General features: G+C 36.1%; 1 protein-coding gene across 1 annotated transcript; it reads right to left on the reverse strand.

The window, feature by feature from the left end:
- Positions 1–605: 605 nt before the first annotated feature.
- Positions 606–7,670, reverse strand: LOC110858972. Its single transcript, XM_022107853.2, has 4 exons — positions 7,560–7,670; positions 2,780–2,869; positions 1,931–2,275; positions 606–1,456 (listed from the first exon to the last, which is right to left on the reverse strand). The coding sequence occupies exons 2-4, from the start codon at positions 2,862–2,864 to the stop codon at positions 1,104–1,106; spliced, it is 783 nt and encodes a 260-aa protein (XP_021963545.1). The 5' UTR covers positions 2,865–2,869; positions 7,560–7,670; the 3' UTR covers positions 606–1,103.
- Between the last annotated feature and the right edge of the window lie 8,408 nt (positions 7,671–16,078).

The raw sequence follows: 16,078 nt of genomic DNA on the forward strand, positions 1-16,078 counted from the left end.
TAGTTACTTAGGTTAACCAATATTGCGACCGTTCTAAACGCTAAAAAAACGCAGTCATACATATTTGCATACGAGATATTTGCACGGATTATTATCTAATATTTACTGTTTATGTCACTGCTTGTCGCACAAGGCATAACCCTGACCACCCAAATGGCATGACAAAGGTAATGAAGAGGATAATGACACTTGCTGCTCTCAAGCTTGCAAATATTATCCAAACCAGGAATACACAATTATCATAAACAGGGAAAATATTGAATCAAAAGTCAAAAGAAATTCAAAGGACACAACAAAATTTAATTTTCTTTACAGTTTGTACAGCTGATTTATGCGAGTTCAAAAATGCCATTAATCTAATTCTAACCCCCCGCCCCGTGCTTGAGGGGGGGGCCGAAAATCTCAAAAACCGCCAAATGTGTCCACGCTGGAAAAAGATATCGAGATGTTACAAGAATCAAAAGATTCGACATTTTGTTCTGCATAATTCGCTTCGAGTATTTTTCGAAGTTCGAAAAAACCAAATATTATAGGTTTCTACATGTTATTAAATCTTCTTTGTGTAAAGTAGGTAAAACGCAAGAAGCTGAACAGGTTTCAAAATCGCTTTTTGATTAGACGGAAAAGTTGAGTAACAAAAATACCATTTCCGAATTTATTGAAACCCACGGTTTAAAAATGACAATTCAATTACATGAATGTATGTAAATATTATATAAATATTAAATGATATGAAAAATATTGTTTTAGTTTTTGAGTCTTTCTCATATCCTAATTTACCACTCATTTTCACAAAAACAAAAAAAAGGCCATAACTACATATGTAATGTACAGGGTGGTTTAAATGTCTGGTTACCTACAATGGGAAATTTTTCAATGGGAAAAATTCGCAAATCTCCACCAGTTACCGAAATTCTGCCCCTGAAATTCAATATTTTAAGAATTTTGTCATCAGTGTTCTATAAGTTTTGATAAAAATTAATAAAAATCTCAATCCCAAATCTGTAACTACTGGAAATTTACGAATTTTTCTCATTCAAAAATTTTCCATTGTAACCTGACATTTACATAAACCACCCTGTACATATGTACATATTTACATATCACGGCACATCATGATTATGCGCAGACGCAACCACGGTCGGGGTGCCATCCTCCGTCTGTGAAATTCTGGCCCCACACCCGTGATTCTTTTTGACGCAGGTCCAATCCATAATCCGACCACTTGTCCGTCGTGCTTCTCGGCATCGCTTGAAGCTGTACTCGTACGAATTGTAGACAAGTTTCTCATTGCCTTTTGCCGACATTTTGTACCAAATTCCGTACTGGGCGTGGCGCAGGGGGTCTCCTGCGGGGGGTCGTTGCAGGGAAAGGCGGGATGGACGCAAGGACGATTTTTTGTTGGCTGGAGTTGTCTGCGTCTTCCAACGCGGTAGACCGGAAGTAGCTGGTGTAACTAAAAATAGAAAGATGTAAACATTTATGCTTGCATTTTTATTAACGTACGTATATACATATGTCTTATCGTCAGAATTGGCACATTTTTAATCATTTTTCCGCTCTGCGAATTTTCTTAAAATTTATGGACGACGAATTTGCAGTCACTAAATTGCTTATGGTTTCTTTAGCTAGTTTCGATAAGATCCAATGTTTCTGAGAGTTAAAATCTCCCTCAAAAACTGGCAAAATTTGGAGTGTACGTGTTTAATTAAAAAGTTCTGCTCTACAAACTAGTTGTTCAAAATTTTAAACTAAATTCCTAGAGGGGAAGAAATGATGGAAAATGTGCTGATTTTGATGATCACTCATCATTGATTAGTCATCAAGTTCTACGTTAATAAATCTTAATCGGGTTAAATATGTATGTGTTTAATTGAATAATAAATTATTCTGCAATTATTATTAATAATGAAAACTTTAAACTTCTTACAAGACAGAGGGTCAATGGAAAATTTGTCCACTTCCATGTCTTCTAAATTGTCGTCTTCATCCTGATTTGCATCTTCGTTTTCATCGTTCCCGAAAAACTGCCCTGGTGAACCTTCATTTGACTCGAGAACAGCCTCGTAATACGGAAAAGTTTCGATAACTTCAACCTTCACGTCGTTCTCGTGCTGGATGCCGTTACTGTTTGGAACTTCCGGTTCAAATGTGTCGTTATTGGGTTCCGTTTGTGGAGGGGATACTTGGTAAGATTTGCTTCTTTCATTCCCAGTTTGCGGGGTAGAGCCGGGAGGAGAATGCTTTTTGCGAAGAAATTCTTTAAAATCCAAGTCTGAAAGGAGATAAATACAGAATAAATTAGTGTCTTTAATCAAATTGAGTTGTTCCCAACTTTTTGGACAGCTTAAGGCCCAACTTGCTGATTGAAACGTTTAAACTATGCATAGTTATTTAATAAGCCTATTTACTAAAAATTTGTAAAAATATTTTACACTAAAGTACCAGAATTTTAAAGATTTGCCACATTTCAAGTTGAAATTTTCAACGTCGAATTGTAGCATTAATAAATCTTGGTAAAATTCATTTTTGCCAATAATTTCCAACATAAATAAATGTCGACATTTTGTATAGATTTATTTCAATTTCTGAAACATAACTGGAGACATGCATAAATGAAAATTAGGTGACAATTGGAATATTTTGTTAATATTATACAACTAATGAAAATTAATCATCTGCCAAATAATATTTCACATCACATTGTGCTACCTTTTAATCAACAGTAATACCGTGATAATTAACTAATGTAAGGAAATTTAAGTATTACTTAATTTACCAAATTTTATATCGATGAATTCCTGCAAATGAGATAAAGTTGTGGTCAGGTGTTGCACTTTCTCCAAAAGTGTGTGGTAGTCCATCTTTACTAATGAATAATTAACAAGTTTAACTATTACGATAGCCCTTTATTACGTTGATTAGTTAGCTTATTAATTGTTTTTAAATGAACGAATCAATTATTTTTTACATGTCGACAAATGTGAAATGTCAGCAGAACCCAGCTGAAATTCAGTCCCGCTCTTGTCTGCTCTTGTCTCTCTAATGTCTAAATAACGTCTCTCTTGTCTGCATGAGATATGGGGACGTCCATATATTACGTCCTCATAAAAGGGGTCGCCTATTTATCTTACTCCAGTTAAGCTTATCATGTGAAGGATAGATAAGAAGTGCATGAGTTGTTTAAAATTCTGCAGTTTTTTGACGTCATATATGTACGTTCCCTAAACGCATGGGAAAAATCATGTTTCTTTTCTCACAATATTAGAAAAACTCACAAACTTGCATGCATTAATTAGAAGACAGCAGAAGGGTCAACGAACTACGGACACGTAGCTAGGAATGGGTAATCCGAAGAAATCCGATCAGAATGTACAATGAATTAGATACCGTTGGGCCTCCATCGTCGGTGATAATTTTCCATGATAAATGATAAATCGAACCGTGCACGGGAAAATTGACCTGCTGACCTTGAATGCGGACACACTGCACAGTGGTCCGGAGCACTGAATTCCTTGCCCAAAACCTATTCTCACCGATTCGAAAACAAAGTACCGTTTTTAGTACCTTTGACATAGAGGTTCAATTTTGGAAAGTTTCATTTGAATTGTTCCAGTCGTTACTACGTGGCGTATGCCTAAACTTAACATTGGGCTAAATGGGAAAAACTTCAAGTTGAAAATCGTGTCTAGTTCTGTGGTATTTCGAGGAACCGTAAATTTACGGTTTATTAATAATGTATTTATTAATTAAAATTAATTAATATTGATTAATTAATATTAATTTGTATTGATTAATAATGTATTTATACATTATTAATCCCTTACATCTCATCTACTAAAACTGCTGCAACCAGCTGCAACCATCGTATACATCAAAAGAAATTTGAATTTATATTAAGGCAAAAGGTACAGAAAAAATATCTGGAGTGCTCCAATCATTGCGCAGTATAAAATTTGTGCGTGTCCCAGAGGAGTCAGGACGAAATTCTTATTTTGACCCTCTTTTGTTTGTGTTAATTAAGCCAGAGGGCAGAAATTCAGAAAGCTTTTGAAACTTTAAATCCTTACATACTCCTTACTATGGGCCAAGGTAGTTTCGTCGTTCGTTAAGGTGGTATTTGCAACAGGAAATCACAAGGGGGATTGTAAATAGAGGTTAAGGTTTAGTCCAAATTTTGCTAATCTTGATAGAAAATATTCAAATCACCATTGCTAATTGAATTATTTCTGTAGCAATATAGCAAGGTGGTGAGGTATAAAATCAATCTGAGGGCAGATAGGTAAAAATTGTGAAGAATTGCGTGCAGATCAGTGTGTGCAAAAAGGTAGCCGTTTTGCTATTTGTTCATGCCTTTTTGATTCCTTTGTGCTCGATTTCTGACGATTTAACCCGATTTCTTGTTGTTTACAACGTATGAAGGAAATTACAAAATACATTTAATGTTTAAGTTGTAGCGGAGGGTTCTGGCATTTATCAAGACTTCGAGTTAGGTAAATACACTCTAAGAAACCCGGTAACTAAGTTATTACCAGGCGGAGTATCCCAAGTAACCTCAATGCGAATTTACTGCGAATCCCAATGCAAGTTTATGGAATTTTTGTGCATAAAAAGTTGTAATCATTAATTTGTACAAGATTCGTGCAAAATTTGTATCAATTTTTGTGCTGCTAATAAATTAGCACAAGAAATCCACGAAACTATCACAAATTAATTAGTAGCAAATTATTACAAAGAAACAAGTGAATATTTAGTGCGTATTTGTTAGCATTAAATTTTCATGAGATTTCTTGCACCAAATTCATGCATAATTCGTACCTGGGAAATTGTACAAACTCAAAATGCAGTAAACAGGTGCCAGCATATTCACACAAAATTTGTACCGATTATTCTGCAATAATTTACTACTAAATTAGTATCATTTTTCTATTCGCGATTAAATAAACAAACCTCAAGTGAGTTATTCTTTTTGCCATGCCGTGACATCAACTCCATCATCTCTTCTCCATTTTTAATTTCCAACCAAAAAATTTGTTTCGACAGTTATGGTGAAAATCAAAATCCTATTTCGGATAAAAGTTCGTATTCTTCGAGCTTGAAGGTGACAAATGAGTGGAGATTGTGCCGTCTACGTGGATTTCAAAAGATTGGACGACTAATGGCGTGTTATATGCCGGAAAATACGGTAATTACATATATACATATTGTTGTTAGCTAATTTTGCATTAATATATATTCGGGTTATTTATGTAAATATACGTTTTGCATAATTTATAGATTATTCATACGTTGAGAACACATATAAGGAATAAATCTATCGACTCATGTGATAACGACAAACGGCGTCTCAGCTTAATTATCAGCAGAAGAGCTTGAGGTGAATAATGAGACATTGGTCAGGAATTCATTTTAACTTAATCTTTCTCTATACTCCGTAAGTACGAATTCTGCAGATTAATTACGATAAATATTTGTGTATCCCAATTTGCAATTATCTATTAATTAGTTAAGTTTTTGGAGATACCTAACATTATTGTAGAAATATGTACAACAGATGAATGTGTAATAAATAAATAATAATTGAAATGTGAGTAATACGTGTAAATGAATTTATATTAATTTCATGCGTACCATTAGCACACAATTAGCAATAGATTCGCACTAAATTCGCACTAGATTCGCGCCAAATTCTCACTTCATTAATGCATATTAATCATCACCAAATTTACACAAAATTCGCACATATTTGGTTGTGTTAATTTTGTGCATATTTGGTACAAGTAAACTTGTAGTGACAAATTATTGGTATGAATTTTGTACATGCGACTTGTACAAAATAAGCACAAGTCGGCTTCACATTTTCACGGAAAATATGCATTAATCCAGTTGTACAAATTTAGTACAATAGTTGCAGATTTTGGTTGCTTGGGATCTATGTGAGTCTACCGAATGGTAATTTATTTATTATTGAGTGGTAGAAAATTAGTTACCAACGGGTAATATTTTCAAATTTCGCGACCGGGACATTTTATTACCGTTTGGTAACAAAATGTCTACCACTCAATAATAAATTAATTACCATGCGGTAGAGTCACATAGACACTCCGCCTGGTAATAACTTACAAGGGAACATACCGAGGTGTCCAACGAGTTAAGGGTCAACACCTATACCAAAATTACCACAATACATGACTTATTAAGCAAACTGAAGGAATTTCCGTGTAAAATTCACTTTTCGTCAAGTTGTGACGATATTTGTGACGAGCGCATGACCATCGGGTTGCCAGAGAGGGAGAGGTCGGCCGCTGAACGATCAGGTCAACCACAGAGAAGCGTCTTCGTCTTCAGAGATTTCAAATTCTTTCAAATTTTGAAAACATCCTGAAATTTTGAAAAAAATTTGAGAAAATTTTGAAATTTTGAGAAAATTTTGAAATTTTGAAGAAATTTTAGAAATTTTGAAGAAATTTTAGAAATTTTGAAGAAATTTTAGAAATTTTGAAGAAATTTTAGAAATTTTGAAGAAATTTTAGAAATTTTGAAGAAATTTTAGAAATTTTGAGAAAATTTTGAGATTTTGAAGAAATTTTAGAAATTTTGAAGAAATTTCAAGTGGTTTTCAAAATTTGATATAATTTGAAATCTCTGAAGACACAGAATTATAGAAAATAATTTTTCCCAAGCATTTCGACGTGAAGACGACGACGCTTCTCTGTGGTTGACCTGATCGTTCAGCGGCCGACCTCTCCCTCTCTGACAACCCGATGGTCATGCGCTCGTCACAAATATCGTCACAACGTGACGAAAAGTGAATTTTACACGGAAATTCCTTCAGTTTGTTTAATAAGTCATGTACTGTGGTCATTTTGGTGTAGGTGTCGACCCTTAACTCGTTGGACACCTCGGTATGTTCCCTTGTTAGTTACCGGGTTTCTTAGAGTGTACTTTTCCCTCAATATTCTCACGGTTGTTTTTGCATAATCATCAGCCTAATTAATCAAATTTTGGGCTAAGGATCAGATTTTGGAAAAGTATAAAGAACGCGAAGAATACCTTTCACTTTAATTTTAGCTTTGGGTTTTTGTCTCATCTCGCTCCAATTAGCAAAATGGTAAAAATGCAAAAGGCACCAATTGTTGTGGGCAAAAAGGCACTGCCTTCCTTTTTGCTCTGCACAAACTGGTGCAGATATGGTCAAATGTTATGTGCAAACTACCACTCTTCCACTACAAATTATTAGTCCACCAAATTATAATCCAACCCCTAGGAATGTGGTTAGTCTGGTGTTAAAATTTCGTATCTAACTGCTGCAGTAAATTTATGAATTTTTTAACCGGTAGAAATCTGATTCAGAGGTCGACGCCGATAAATTTTTGGCGGCGGCGGCGCCAGTTTTTGGTGATTTTTCGGCGGCGTCGGCGGCGCGGCGCGGCGTCGCAATGTTAAAGTAATAGGAAATCAAATTTTTCGGCGGCGGCGCGTAAAATGCATCGGCGTATGGCGGCGCGGCGGCGTGAGATCGGCGGCGTCGACCTCTGATCTGATTGTCAGAATGCTACCTGATTTTAAGGGTAAAGTAACGTAATTTCCCTGTGTGAGAATAGTCCTTACAGTGTTTGCTAACTTTCCTTTCAGCTCAAATAACAAGCTACCACTGATGTGGAGTGGAACTTTCCGTGGATGGATGGAGTAGTGAATGAAGTCTAAACAGGTTATATTTTTAGAAAGGTGACAAGAAGGGTTCACTTGTTTTAAAAAAGGTTCAAGTGATACTTGAATTTACAATGGAACCTTTTTTCAAGCTACAGCCGGATTGTCTAGCGAGTTATATTTTTAAAAAATCAAGCCAACAATTTCTGGTCACATGACCAGATAAATATTGAAGATAAATATTGCCTTCAAAGGCCAATTTTTGCGTGAATTTGGTCTCCCTTTTCCTCAACAAATTCAAGGCGCAAATCAAGGCGCTCGGCTCGTGGGAACTTTGACCCCCAATAATTCTCTTTAAAGGGTTTATTTCACCGAAAAATAAATGTCCTGTGATTCCTAATTTTTGGGCTTATTTTTTGAAATAGCTACACAATCCCGGTGTAGCTTGAAAAAAGGTTCCAAAAATGTGCCCTTTCCACAACCCAACAGCCGTAAGTATTTTAGATTTTAGAAGAATTTTCTGAAAGGGTACAGTTCCCAAACTGTAGTGCCTTCAAGCGAGATTAATCTTGTAATGTCTAAAACTTGAAGAAAATAATGAAAAAAAAAATTTCCACCTTTCTCCTTTGTTCTTCATTGCTTTGTTAGAATATGGAAACAGTTCCAACTTCGAAACCATGCGAAAGAGTGTCTACCAAGTTCTCGGGACTGGTTGCATTCCATCTTTGGAAGGAGGGAAAATTGTGGCCTGCCAATGAAGTAGAAATCAAGTACATACATATTATTTAAGAGTTGCCTATATTTCATGTTAACCCAATCCTAACCCAACATAGTGGCGAAACTGATGAACTCGGTGGGGTAAAAAGTTCACAAGTTTCGGTGGGAATTTTGAATTTTTTGCAAAAAACTCCAAATATCATCTGCATTTGTTTATGTTTTTAGTGGTTTCCAGTGGGAAGAGTATGTGTGGTGGTGGCTTCCCACCACGCATACTCTATGACAAGTTGAGACGAATCATGAAAAAATGCAAAATCTTGACCTGGTCATTCTAATACCGAGATTAAATGTGCACTCAAAAATGTGAAATTTGTTGAATTACAACTAGTGATAGTTGCGCAACAAGGGAGCAGGCCCTTTAAAGAATTGATATGCTACTTTTATTTATATTAAATGCCGAATATCAATTTCCATCAAAATTTTGTTTTTCTCGAGATTAATTGATTAATATAAATCAAAGTAGCATATCAATTCCTTAAAGGGCCTGCTCCCTTGTTGCGCAACTATCACTAGTTGCAATTCAACAAATTTCACATTTTTGAGTGCACATTTAATCTCGGTATAAGAATGGCAAGGTAAAAAAGCTGTGCAAAAAATTATGCATGTTGTAAACATACGGAGAAATATTGAGCGAGAGACTGAATTGGCTGATACAGCGGCCAGAGCAAACTATAACGCCCCGTTAATAAATTAGTTACTTTTCATTAGTCACTTTTCATAAATTTCATTACTTATTTATTATTTTAATCATTCATTATTATTATTATATTAAATTATATATTATACATTATATTATATTTATTATTATTAGCTCACCCTGCGTAGCATGAGAGCTATTGAATTCCTCCTGTCCGTCTGTCTGTCTGTCTGTCCGCCCGTGTGTTCACGAGGTTTTTGCATCAATTGATGCTAATTAATAAGTCCCAAAACCAGTTTAACCCAAATTAGTAGCCCAACTGGTATGAAATAATCTATGTATGTCAAAATTGGCTAACAATTTTTTCCGCTTATTTTCCACCATTGGTGCATAATTCTATCAAAATTACACATCAAGGTTGTCTATTTTGTATAGTACAAAACAATTGGGACAATCGACGCAAAGCGCACCAGAAGTACAGAATAACTGGCAGTAGCAATTAAATAATCTTGACACCTTGACATTTTCAGGAGAGCGAGCTAAGAGTCGATATTATGTTAAAATTATGTATCTATTTTCATCGCTTATTTTCCATTATTGGTACTCATTTGTGTCGCAAATATGTACCATCTTTGTCGGCTTATTAGCTCGCCCTGCGTAGCACGGGAGCTATTCAATTCCTCTTGTCCGTCTGTATGTCCGTCCGAGTTTTTTGCATCAATTGATGCTAATTAAAAATCCCCTTGACCATTATTTAATAAGTTCGGCGCACCATTGGTATTGAACAAACCGAATCGAACTTTTTAATAAGTTAATAGCACCGTTGATACCTAACAATCGGTAATACAAAATGATGTGAAATAATTGGGGGACGGGACGCAAAACGCACCAATAGTGCAGAATATCCGGGAGAAATGATCATACAATTTTGACAAAGTTTTCAAAATTATGATTCCCGATCGTCGCTAATACTGCACTAATGGTGCAAAGGACTGCCGGCTCTATTGCACCATGGGTGCAAGAATATCTACGAGTTTTGATCTATTTTGTCGGCTTATTCCATACCTTCGGTGCAAACTTCTGTCTAAATCATTATGACAGGGTGAGCTACTTCAAACGTTACTACGGTTTATTCATTATTAGCTCCCCCTGCGTAGCATGAGAGCTATTGAATTCCTCTTGTCCGTCTGTCCGTCTGTCCGTCTGTCCGTCTGTCTGTTGACGAGTTTTTTGCATCAATTGATGCTAATTAATAAGCCCCAAGACCATTTTAACCCTAATTTGTAGCACAATTGGTATCCAAAAATCGTTAACGCAAAATGGTGCGAAATAATTGGAGGAATCGATGTATTCTACACCAATGATTAGGATTAACTGAAAGTTCTAGTTAGCCTAGGCAGACATAACTTAACCTTGAAATCGTGTCAAAATTTAGTCCTAATTTTTGCCATTTCGGCTGCACCATTGGTGCAATATTATGTCAAATTTCTTTTACATATTTCCCGTTTATTCTGTACCATTGGTGCAAAATTATATAAAAATTATACATCTATTTTATTTTGCACCTTTGATGCAAAATTATGTCCAACTAATTATACCAGGGTGAGCTACTTCTAACGTTACTACGGTTTATTATTTTTATTACTTTTCAAAAATTAGTCACTTTTCATTAGTTGATAATGATTAATTTTACCTAAGCAAATATCCACGTAGCTCAATTTACTATACGGAAACCCATTTAATCTCACTAGCAGCCTATCTATATAAATACAAAATTTAAGTCCCATTACCCTACCTATGTAATTCCAAGGGCTGGAATATGTTTTTGATAAAAATTCAAAAAATATAAAATCCATTTACTAAAGCTTACCTATTTATATTGCATTCAGGGGATATGTATGTAAATAGGTAACCACAAAATGAATTAGCAGATACTGTCATAATCATATTTTTTAAATTAGATTATTGGTAATTTAAATTAAATTAGTTAGATTTATTCCGATCTGACTGATGAGGAAAAATATTATCAATCATTATTTATTAAGTAGCGTCAGCTGCTTATTGCGATCATTTTGTCCGTCCGTCCGTCCGTCTGTCCGCCCGTAAGCAGTATATCTCCAGAAACAGTCAACATATTCAAACCCCGTTTTCGCCATTGTGATTCTAATTTTTAGTTCTCGGTCGAGTTGGAAAATGGGGTCAGTCGGACCACACCCCACTGCTCCAGTGGGTGTGGCCCACTCAGGAGGAGAGCGTCACCACCTGCCCTTCACAGATCTTGATGCCCTTTGGATATGTGGTAGGGTCCCATGAGTGTACTAAAACCCTGAAGTGGTTTGACTCCATGGCCACATTTGCGCCCGCCACACCCACTCAAAGGGATGAAAACCACAAAAGTTACCAACTTCAAAAATCCACCAAAAATCCAATTTTGCTCGGATTTTGGTAAAATTTGCATTTTTGTGATCCCAGATACTTGCCTGATAATATTCAATAGCAAGCTCAACTTTTTCGAAATTTTCGAAATTTTCGAGCTGATGAACTTTTCGAAAAAATTCAAAATTTCAAAAAAGTTGAGATTGGTATTGAATATTATCAGGCAAGTATCTGGGATCCCAAAAATGTAAATTTTATCAAAATCCGAGCAAAATTGGATTTTTGGTGACATTTAAAGTACATGAAAACAGGGCTTTTTTTGGCGCCTTTGAGTGGGTGTGGCGGGCGCAAATGTGGCCATGGAGTCAAACCACTTCAGGGTTTTAGTACACTCATAGGACCCTACCACATATCCAAAGGGCATCGAGATCTGTGAAGGGCAGGTGGTGAAGCTCCCCTCCTCAGTAAATTTAACCTTAATTTTCATACGGGGTGTCCTTTTAAAGGATATTTGATCGCGACTTCAAGGACGTTAAAGTTTTTGACCTTATGACCTTGAGGACGAGGTCATATACGGAGAAATTCTAAAAGAAACTGGAATCGTTCTATTTATTTTCGTTTGGAGGGTTTATTTTATTTGACGTCTGAATTTATAAAAATGGTTTAAGGCGTATTTCTGGTTCGTGGCTTATCCCAGTTGAATCAGTTATTTTTCCGCACATTATAGACAAATTTGGAAATTTTACCATGACGTGACCGAATTTGGCGAAGGAAATCAAGGTGACCGTAAAGTTTTGCACCGGGCTGTAAATGCAATCTAAATTATTTTATGATACGGCGAGTGTTACCGGCGGAGTTGCTATACAAATCCAATATGCAATACCTTATTACCGTTCTGTAGAGGACAACTTGCTACTCTATTTAAATAGTATTACCATGCGGTGGAATTTCATCATATCTTCGCTGGTAACAATCCTATCAAAAACAATTATTAGCTCACCCTGCGAAGCATGAGAGCTATTGAATTCCTCTTGTCCGTCCGTCCGTCTGTCTGTGTGTTCACGAGTTTTTTGCATCAATTGATGCTAATTAATAATCCCCTTGACCATTATAGAATAAATTAGGCGCACCATTGGTAGCGAACAATCCGTGGCGCAAATGGTGCGAATTAATTGTGCAAATGGATTGAGAAAGCACTACAATTTTGGAATAAGTAGCACCGTTCGTATTGAACAGTTGATTATCCAAGCTGATGCGAAACAATTGGATGAGCATCAATTGATACTCACTAGAATGGATCAGTTCCATTTTTTAATAAATTAATAGCACCGTTGGTATCTAACAATCGGTAACACAAAATGATGCGAAACAATTGGGTTAATTGATGCAAAACGCACCAATGGTACAGAATAGCCGGGAGAATTTATTATATAATTTTGACACAAATTTTTTGAAATTTTATTGGACCCACCACGGTTAATCTCCAACAGTGGTGCAAAATACTTTGTCATCTACCTCGTTTTTCTGCATCATTGATGCATAATTGCATAATAATTATTGATCTATTTTATGCTTCGTTTTTCTGCACCACTGGTGCATAATTGCTTAAAAATTATTGATCTATTTTGTTGAACTACTATAATTTTGCACCCAAGGTGCAAAGGTGCCAGGTAATTATATATTACAGGGTGAGCTACTTCTAACGTTACTACGGTTTATTTCATATTCATGAAGTAAAGGTAAATAAACCGTTGTAGCGGTAGAAGAAGCTCGCCCTGTTATACTTAAGTGTGTGGAATCGGTCCACAATTTTGACATAATCGTGGCCCAAATTTTTATAGACTTGTGTATAAAAATGGATATTAGGAAATAAATTCTAGAAATGCATCATTTAATTTAAATTTTTGTAGCTATGGTCCGGCAAATCAGACATAGAAACAATTGAAAACTCTGTGAATTAGAAAACATCCGTATTTTTAATAATGCAGAATTATTAAAAATTCTTGGTCGCTGTTTTTTTGAATTGCATACCCAATTATTTACTCGAGAAGAAGAGCAACTTATCAAGAGGGAGAGCAACTTATCAAGAGGGAGAGCAAGTTATCAAGAGGGTGAGCAACTTATCCAGAGGGAGAGCAACTTATCCACAGGGAGAGCAACTTATCCAGAGGAGAGCTTATCAAGTCGGAGAGATACATCAGGCGGTGTAACGAATCGGGTGGTGTGACGTATCGACGGAATATCCAAGTTATTTGATTGGTTCACTAATTGATTTTTTCAGATTCAAACGATACATCAAGGTTCAAAGTTACCCAAGTTCGTTTAAAAAAGGTAGGTGTATTTTATTGCATTTTTGCAATGAAGTCATCGAGATTAGGGTGTCCCAAGTCATTAATATTGTCTCATTTGAGTGCACTCCTGGTCGGAGTTAAGTACAAGGAAATTATTTCCCAAATGAGATACTGACTGGGACAGGTAGTGGCATCTAATGGCGAGTGGTAAGGGGGTTCATAAATAGAAATAAAATTATCATTTCAAATGGTCTGGTAATGTTGACATTACCAGGGCCCAGATGCGATGTAAGATGTCATGGGTTCATAAATAGAAATCGCACTGGGTCGTAACCTGGCTGGTTACCTGATGAACGGGAGTAGCGACCTGTCTTGGGCTTATAGAGAGCCGAAACCCAGTTGGTGTTGTGTAAAACCATGCAAGTAATTTGAAGTGAAAAGTACGTTTGACGATCACCAATGGTACAGAAAAATCGGATAAAATAGAACCATGCTATTCATATATAATTGCACTAATGGTACAGAAGAAATGGGGCAAACTGTAGTAACGTTAGAAGTAGCTCACCCTGTAATAATGATTTGGTTGTAACTTGCCCCAAAGGTGCACAAAAATGCAACAAAATAGACACATTAGTTTTTGGCAATTATGCACCAATGGTGCAGAAAAATCCAACAAAGTAGAGCAATAATGTTTATGCAACATTGCACCAATGGTGCAGAAATATTAAACAACATAGATCAATAATTATTATGCATCGAGGAAAGTCCAAAAATTGTGCATCACTGGTGCAGAATTACCTACCAACGATCACCGATAATTTTGAAAAATTTATGTCAGAATTGTCAAATAAAATCCGCCGAGTAGTATGCACTATTCGTGCGTTATGCATCAAAGGCCCCATTTCTTTCGCATCATTTGGTGTTTCCGATTGTCAGATACCAACGGTGCTATTAATTTATGAAAAAATGGACCTGATCCATTCTAGTGAGTATCAATTGATGCTCATCCAATTGTTTCGCATCAGCTTGGATAACCAACTGTTCAATACGAACGGTGCTACTTATTCCAAAATTGTAGTGCTTTCTCAATCCATTTGCACAATTAATTCGCACCATTTGCGCCACGGATTGTTCGATACCAATGGTGCGCCTAATTTATTCCATAATGGTCAAGGGGATTATTAATTAGCATCAATTGATGCAAAAAACTCGTGAACACACAGACAGACGGACGGACGGACAAGAGGAATTCAATAGCTCTCGTGCTACGCAGGGCGAGCTAATAAGTTGAGGCAGTAAATATACAGTACGGCTGATATTTTTCATGTCTATGTAATAAATCTCCCGGGTAGAATTAGTTATGCCTCTTCTATCTGAAAATACGAATAAACAAATTTACTCACTTGAATCTTTATACCGGTAATTGTTTAATTACCGAAATCTTTGCAGTTGGAAAAACATCCAGCAATCTCTCGTAAAGGCCAGGCAGAGGTTCTTCTGTAGGTGGATACCACAAAAGCCTGATATTAACTTCTCTCACCCAGCTAACAACCGGAGATGGGTTATCTTCTCGCCGAAGAAATAGGGCAACACTCCACAAATCTGAGAAATAAAGATGTAAGATTTCCAAGACTGGGAAGCACACTTTGTAATCAATCCGTCCAAAGCTTCCGAGTCCCTGGCTAATTTCAAACTTTAATTTTCTAAATCTGGAATTGTCATCAAACCTGAAGCTTTTCAAGGCCGGAAATATTGGTAATTTCCACTCCACGTCTTGGCAGTCATACTCACAACGCATGCTAATACAAAGTTTTTCGAGCGTTGAAGAATGTTTCTTTAAAAATCTATACAGAATGGATGGCAGCTCGACTCTACGGTGGTCATCATCTACGAAGATGGAACGAAATTCCATTTTTTTCAAGGAGGACGGGATTGACAGGAGACATTCTACCCGAGAGGCATCTAAACGTCCGTTCAGTACCAGGGAGTTAAGTGATCTGAAAAGTAAGTGATAATTAAGGTTCCCATGAATGACGCGTTGGCGCGTAATCTCACTCTGCCCCTACCCAATTTATTCAAATGCAATTTCTAAAATCGAATCAACTCCATGAGTTTTGAGATAAATGCAACTTTTGATATTTTAATCTAAAGCTAATTTTTGGTACTATAAACAAGTCGATTTGAAAAAAATTTAAAAAATTCATTTTCGAGGAAATTTATTGTGAAAAATTGGCAAACGAATTTTTTTTCAAATCGGCTTGTTTGTAGTACCAAAAATTAGCTTTAGATTAAAATATCAAAAGTTGCATTTATCTCAAAACTCATGGAGTTGATTCGATTTTAGAAA

The sequence above is a fragment of the Folsomia candida genome, unplaced genomic scaffold (genome assembly GCF_002217175.1).
Source record: "Folsomia candida strain VU population unplaced genomic scaffold, ASM221717v1 Fcan01_Sc023, whole genome shotgun sequence".
Taxonomy (NCBI): domain Eukaryota; kingdom Metazoa; phylum Arthropoda; class Collembola; order Entomobryomorpha; family Isotomidae; genus Folsomia; species Folsomia candida.

Coding starts and splice junctions, on each gene's coding strand:
- LOC110858972 (XM_022107853.2), bottom strand. CDS start 2,864: ATGGACTACCACACACTTTTGGAGAAAGTGCAACACCTGACCACAACT. Junction 2,276..2,779: donor ATTCATCGATATAAAATTTG/GTAAATTAAGTA, acceptor ATCTCCTTTCAG/ACTTGGATTTTAAAGAATTT. Junction 1,457..1,930: donor TTCCATTGACCCTCTGTCTT/GTAAGAAGTTTA, acceptor TTCTATTTTTAG/TTACACCAGCTACTTCCGGT.